The sequence below is a fragment of the Ictalurus punctatus genome, chromosome 27, assembly GCF_001660625.3.
Source record: "Ictalurus punctatus breed USDA103 chromosome 27, Coco_2.0, whole genome shotgun sequence".
Taxonomy (NCBI): domain Eukaryota; kingdom Metazoa; phylum Chordata; class Actinopteri; order Siluriformes; family Ictaluridae; genus Ictalurus; species Ictalurus punctatus.
In genome coordinates, this window is record NC_030442.2 from 16,962,501 (window position 1) to 16,970,000 (window position 7,500).

General features: G+C 43.3%; 1 protein-coding gene across 1 annotated transcript in view; it reads right to left on the reverse strand.

Moving 5' to 3' along the window:
* Positions 1-7,500, reverse strand: part of igdcc3 (immunoglobulin superfamily, DCC subclass, member 3) — a 63,535-nt gene that overhangs the window by 13,861 nt on the left and 42,174 nt on the right. The window contains exons 7-9 of the mRNA XM_017458353.3: positions 7,093-7,258; positions 3,434-3,681; positions 1,030-1,194 (exon numbers count right to left, since the gene is read on the reverse strand). Of these exons, the coding sequence (XP_017313842.1) occupies positions 1,030-1,194; positions 3,434-3,681; positions 7,093-7,258 (579 nt within the window). The remainder of the gene's footprint in view (positions 1-1,029; positions 1,195-3,433; positions 3,682-7,092; positions 7,259-7,500) is intronic.

Consider the following 7,500-nt stretch of genomic DNA (forward strand, 5'->3'; position numbering starts at 1 on the left):
TTAGAAATACAACTAATAATCGTGAAAAAATTAACACATGAAGCTAATAATCATAACATATTTAAGACATAAAACTAATTATAATAAAAATAATTAATACATTAAACTAATAATCATGAAATAATTCATAAATAAAGCTAATAATTATAACATATTTAATACATAAAACTAATAATAATAAAAATCATTGATCAGTAAAATGAATAATCATAAAATAATTATCAAAAAAATTGGGTGCCTAAGACATTTGCACAGTACTACACATTTTGGGAACATTAAAATAAATATATATATATATATATTTTTGTTAGTTTTTTTTATTATTATTTTTTTTTTTAAATAGTTTTTTTGGTGTAAATTCACAGGTAGCAGTGAAGCAGTGAGCCTTAATCCAGACTCGTTAATCAATGTCCTTAGATTGAAAAGACGAAAAGGTTCATTGCTGCTGCACCACGGAGTCTGAACACACCTACATTCAATCAAATGAAATTAAAAGCACCTGTGCTGATTTGGATTAAAATGAGATTACCAAATGCGATTTTCGCTTTTACACTTTAAATTTCTACATCCTTTTTTTTTTTCATATGCTAGCTTTACAACATAGTGGTTTATGAAATAAATTAAATAAAAAAAAAAAAAAATCCATTACATAAATAAAGTAAATCAATATACAGCATGCACCCGTAGGAACAATTCGTTTTCTCTGCGTTCTGCGCGACACGCTGCTGAAACGAGTCCCTGCGCCCACCGGCAACATCATTAGCAACTCATAAAATAACCGGCTATTTATTTAATGGCTCCACTTATGCATTTCACACCCATGTGTTTACAGAAGCTTATTAAAGCAGGACTGAAATGAATGTCGTGTATACAAAGAGGTTTAATCAGATATCTTTTTCATTTTTTAATTGAACTTTTTAATTCGTTTTTTTTGTTTATCTCGTACATTCGTTACCGAATTAAAGGTCCGGTTGGAATGGCATTATTTACCCGTGGAAGCGTATGTGTGTGTGTGTGTGTGTGTTTTACCTTCTCCGAGCGTGTTCTCCTGGGCCGTGGCGGAGGCTTTGCTCGCTCCACGCGAGGTGTACGCCTTCACGTAGAAGCTGTAGCTCGTGGAAGGTTCGAGATCGGCGACCACTTGCTGGAGGGTGACTTTACTCACCGCCTCCTGATACTCCATTTCCATCGGGTCTGAGAACGGCAGACATTACGTGATTTTTAAAAAAAATTAAATAAATACGTGATACGTAAGGAAGGAAATCATCAACGGGGTGGCGTAATAAAGAAGTAGATCATTTCCCTGTAACCGCCTGTCCTGAAGTGTCGCATTCCAGTTAAACCACAAAAACCTACCAAGAATGAACATTTTTATTTATCCGCCTGAAGAAGAAGAAAAAAAAGAGACACGTCATTCTCCGTCCTGTTACAAAACGTAAAGTTTACAGATCACTGAAACTGGAGACTCCTTACAGTTCGCTTTAGAGTATTACTGTAGAGACGGTATTAGAACGAGTGCATTAATATGACCCTATCGGTTACATGTTACAGACAGAACTACGGTCTGAGGCGTGTTTTTATACAGAAACAATGCACACCTTCTGACCAATCAGAGTCAAGAATTCAACGGTGGTATAACATGATATACCATGATGTAAAAAGACACACAGAGCTCTTTAAACTGGCTTCGCTGGAGCAGGGATTGTATTACCTACCCGACGTTTATATGAGTGTTATTGCTACATGAGATGGTAATAAATGGGTTGGAGGCTCGGGAGATGATAAGTGGCCGGCGGTACAGGAGTAATTTACTGCACTGAACTACACAGCAGCGGTGGAAAACTGAATCCGTATGCCTTTCCATTTGAACCAAGTGTTAGTCGTTATTCAGTCCGTAACATATTCATTACGGTTCCTTAACAAATTCATGACAGGTTCCAGGTTCTTATGGACGTTCTGCAGTTTGACGCACAGTTTTTCTTTTTTCGCTCCGAGTCTCATGACCCGAGGCTTAATCCATGTTGAAAATTCCTTAGAGCAAGGTACAGACGCTGGATCTGACTGTAAATATTGTAAACATCACAGCACAGTTATTATCCTTTAATGGTAAAGCAAGCATCATACTGAACTCTCTCTCTCTCTCTCTCTCTCTCTCTCTCTCTCTCTCTCTCTACCTGGTAAAATGGTTCTAATCTGAAAGCGTTCTACTGTAAGGTTCTACATACAAGTTTCAAGGCAGCGGTTCCTAGATTAGGGGTCATGATCCCGTGGGGTTGCATGAGTCACAAAAATGGGTTCTCCAGCAATGACCAGGGATACCATAGCAACCACTTACCAGCACCCTAGAAACCCCCATAACAACCACCTATCAACACACAAGCACACACCTGGAATACCATAGCAACCACCAAGTACACGCTAGCAAAAACCTGGATAACATAGCAACCACCTAGCAACCAACTACCAGCACGCTAGCAACACCATAGCAACCACCTCGAATAACATAGCAACCACATACCTGGAATACCGTAGCAACCACCAAGTACACTCTAGAAAAAACCTGGATAACATAGCAACCACCTAGCAACACCCTAGCAACCAACTACCAGCACGCTAGAAACACCATAGCAACCACCTCGAATAACATAGCAACCACTCAGCAACATCCTAGCAACCACCTACCAGCACCCTAACAACCACTTAGCAACACCATAGCAACCACCTTGAATACCATAGCAGCCACCAAGCAACACCCTAGCAACCACCTAGAACACCATAAAAACCACCTAGCAACACAATAGCAATCACATGGAATACCATAGCAACCACCTACCAGCACTCTAAAAACTACCTGTAATACCATAGCAACCACCTTGAATAACATGGCAATCATCTGGAATACCATAGCAACCACCTAGCAATTCCCTAGCAACCACCTGTAATACCACAGCAACCACCTAGCAACACCACCACCTGGAATACCATAGCAACCACCTAGCACACTCTAGCAACCACCAAAGCAACCACCTAGTAACACTCTGGAATGCCATAGCAACTACCTATCAAAAACACTAGCAACCACCTTCAAGACGATGGCAACCATCCAGCAACACAATAGCAACCACCTCGAATACCATAGCAACCATCTAGCATCACCCTAGCAACCACCTGTAATACCATAGCAAACACCTGGAGTACCATAACAACCACCTAGTACACCATAGCAACCACCTAGCAACACCCTGGAATACCATAACAACCACCTAGCAACCATCATAGCAACCGCCTAGCAACACCATAGCAATCATCTGGAATACCACAGCAACCACCAATCAACACCCTAGCACCCACCTGGATAACACAGCAGTGTTACACTTAAACTGTATTCCACAAGCCTTACTAAACCAAGTGGATGCTGTTCCTGGCTTTGTACCTGCGGTCTTGCGGATGTGCAGCACGTAGCCGATGATGTCCTGTGTGTTTTGGGCTGGTTCGTTCCACGACACCTGTATGGAGGTTGGCGAGAGGGCGTCGGCGCGTACTCCGGTCGGGATGCCCGGTAACCCGTCGGCCCACAGGACCGTGAGACGGGCGCTGGCCTGAGACGAGCCGGCGCTGTTCTCCGCTATACACTGATATATCGCTTCATCCTCCTGGCTGATGCTGGAGATGGTCAGCGTGCTGTAGCAACAACAAGAGAAGCAGAATATTAAAAGGAGAAAAAGAGGGAAAAAAAGAGAGATGATTTAGGTGCTGCATTAGGTCCATTCGCTTTAGTGCTTATATAAACAGCTCTCCGTATTAAATCTGCCTCAAGCTGTCTGGATGATGGATATCACGTTCGACCTAATCGCACCACTCGGATCGACGCGATCAATTCTGAAACCGCCGCCGCGGAGATAACGTATCTGCCTCTTAAATACACGGAGCGAGTGAAAGTCCCGGAAAGTAACTACAGTAACGCTAAGCTGTAGCATCAAAGAAATCGCCTTTAGAATGACACGTACCTGAACCAGAAACCAAACCCGGAACCGAAATCCAAATATATTTGGAAATCACAGGATTTTTGACTGATTTTTTGAAGAAAACCTGCTCCTCCAAAAACACGACATCCCTCAGAGCACCAGAACATGATTTCGAAATAATTTTATTTGTAGCTCAGTTTTACGGGGAGAATAACAATAACGAGTCTACATGTATACATTCTCCACATACCCCAGCATGTTATGAAGTTGGGGTCAGAACGCAGGATCAGCCATGATCTGGCGCCCCCTGGAGCAGTGAGGGTTAAGGACCTTGCTCAAGGGCCCAACAGTGGCAGCGCTTGGGCTCGAACCCCCGACCTTCTGATTAGTAACCAGAGCCTTAACCGTCAAGCCACCCCTGTCCGAAATCTTATCATAATTGTCAGTTTGTTTATTATACCTCAATACGACAGACATTTAAGTGTCAAAACATCGGTTTCTTTCTCTCAGATTCTACAGTGCGCTTTTTCTGGAATCCGCTCCCTTAAAATCTTTATAAGCTTTCCCCTACATCAGAATTGAAATCTCTGACAGTGCTAATCCAATGAATGTAATCCGAACTCCCACGTGGACGCGCGGTGTTCCTCTTCCTGCACGGCTAGTCCTTTCTCATGTTTCCGCCGTCATTTCCACGTTGTTTCCACGTTTTGCGGTCTCAAAATCAGCTCATTGCACGTTCTATTAATCTGTCGGTTGGGATGAACTGGAATCCTGTTTATTTTCGTCTCTTCCTCCTTTCATTTTGGCGCAGCTGGTTTTTTTTCGATTTTATTTCCGAGTAACGCCACGGACCGCGTAAAGCGGCCTTGAGATCGAGGAAAGCGCCATGAAAGTAAAACGTAGTCTTATTAAAACTATCACCATTCATTGCCGTAGCCAGCTAAAAGCAGACGTCTAACTCTATTGAAAGGAACTAATCAGACGTTCCAGACTCACCGGGCGTTTTTATTATCAATCCGCATAATTCGGAACGTTTTAAGGTTTTACACGGAAACGTATACATTTCTTCCATTCGGCCCTCTGGACAAACCTCTTAAAACCCTAACAACCCTTAAGGAACCTTTAATTAATGAATTTTTTTCTGTCTTAGAGTCCATGCATAATGTATGAGATCCTGCGTTTGACTTTACGGTCCTCTGTTCAAATTTGTGCTTCGTAAAGCAGATTTAGAAATCAAGTGCGTAAAGTATCTGTAGGAGCCATGAGGAGAAAAAGGAAAAGCGACTGCGAGAGATTTCATCTTTTTAGATTTTTTTGTTTTTTTAGGGTTTTAAAGAAAAGTACCGAGCGACCCGAAGCCGTCTTCGCGGTCTCGGTCGTACCGTCGGTCTTTTATTCCCATGTGCGTTCATACGTGATACGAGAGTATTATACATATACGAATATATGAATAAATAAGCAGGGTTTTTTTCTTTCTGCTAATCCCGAGGCAGTTAAACAAGAAGAATGGCAAAATATGCACAGGAAAAGATGGCACTGGGTTCTTACAGCTTTTGAGGTATTTTTTGAGTAATGAAATGAAGTACAGTGCAAACTTTGGCATGTCAGAAGTGCGTTTATTTTTTTTAAACGCACTCAATCAACAACATTATATTGATTATTAAACTAATTCTATCGGTTATTTACATTAAACCGAACGGATGGAAAAGGTTCATGGCTGTTTTTCTTTTCAAAACCGTGGTGGAAGACGGCTTACACGGCTTACGGGTTTCTAAAAAAAAAAAAAAAAACCACCGTGTCTCGGACCCCGAACCCCGGCACAAGGCAGACGATCACATGACACACTGCAAACCTGATAAGAAAACGTCCTGCTTACACGGTACGCTGTGATCTTTACAAACCGTGTTACCTCTCGCGTGTGGCGTAAAATAGAACCGTCATAAGCCCGATACACGGAGTCTTATTTCAGCAATAACTTAATCCAGTGTCTCGAGAGAGTATAAAAATGTCCACAGACAGCCGTGTGAGTAAATTTCACTCTCACGCCGGGCCACGGATCGCAGGAAAGCCTCCGTCTCAGCGGGACGAAATAACGGCCGTAATCAAAAATAAAACGACGCTCAAACCAGACATCAGCAATTACGGCTCGCTCGTGAACGATTCGCTCGACTCGAACGAATCTTTCCTACGACTCGGGATCGACGAGATCCGTCCGTTCCGTGTCGGCCGCGTTCGCGAGATGAAAAGACGCACGGGCTCTGTACAGGAAGCGGGAACGATGACCTCCCTTCCGTCCGTTCGTGACATCACGTGACGCGACGGCCGCGTATATTCTGCATCGGATACAGAAATTAGTTCATAATTCCCAACCTTCCTTACGATCGAGCGGGTAGTCCGGATTTATTTTTACTCTTAGAGTCACACGACGCGTTTCCGGTCTCAGATTTGAGCTTTTTTTAAAAATTTCTTATAATGATGGTTCTTTTCCATAACGCTAAATCTGGTAATAAAGAGTTAGTTAACGCTTTAAACTTTTAAACCGGCCGGCCGGCCGTCACGTGACCAAACAAGGAACGACTCGGACCCGAAGACCCAGTCGAGTGGTGAATGAATCATCCGTTCTCATTGTTTGTCCTTGGCTGCATTATCATTTTTGAATTTGATCAAGGTTTGCGTAAGGGGACGCGTCGGGGGAATCTGGCTATTGAATATGTAACGTTTTTAATTAAATTCTGCTCAAATGAACGAAATGAATGAAACGACTCGGATAAAGGGAAGGCTGTGGATCGGGTGGTAGAGCGGGTCGTCCATTAATCGTAGGGTCGGCGGTTCGATTCCCGGCCCACGTGACTCCACGTCCCGAAGCGTCCTTGGGCGAGACACTGAACCCTAAATTCCTCCCGATGGCAAGTTAACACCTTGCACGGCAGCTCTGCTACCACCGGTGTGCGAGTGTGTGTGTGAATGAGAACCAGTGTAAAGCGCTTTGGAACCGCTAAGGTATAAAGAAAGCGCTATATAAGTCCAGACCATTTACCATAAATGATATTAAAAGATCCGTGCCAGTGAAATGATCCGATCTTCCGATCACTCTCGGCGTCGAGACGGTTCGAGCACGACTTCTCACCTGTTGTTGTTCCTGAGCTTGACGTGACCACCGGGTTCCAGGATCTGGCCGTTCTTTAGCCATGTGAGCTGAGGAGAAGGCTCACCCTGTGCCAGGCAGGTGAAGATGGCGGTGGTGCCCACAGGCCGTGCGATGGACTGAGGAGGCTGAACAAACTCTGCTGGAGCTGCACGGGTACACGGCCACAATGACATTTTAGGTTTATTAATAACACTTTTACAACCTTCGCTGTCGTACCTAAAACGCTACGTAATGAAATCATAACTGTGTTATTATGAGGAAGTACATAACTGTTCCACATCCTCTGACTCGGGGATTCAGCAGTGCAACGGTACGACAGAAGATCCACTTCGGTTGTATTAATGTTATTCCGTGTTTTGTATATTCTGTATATTTGTATGTCACCCG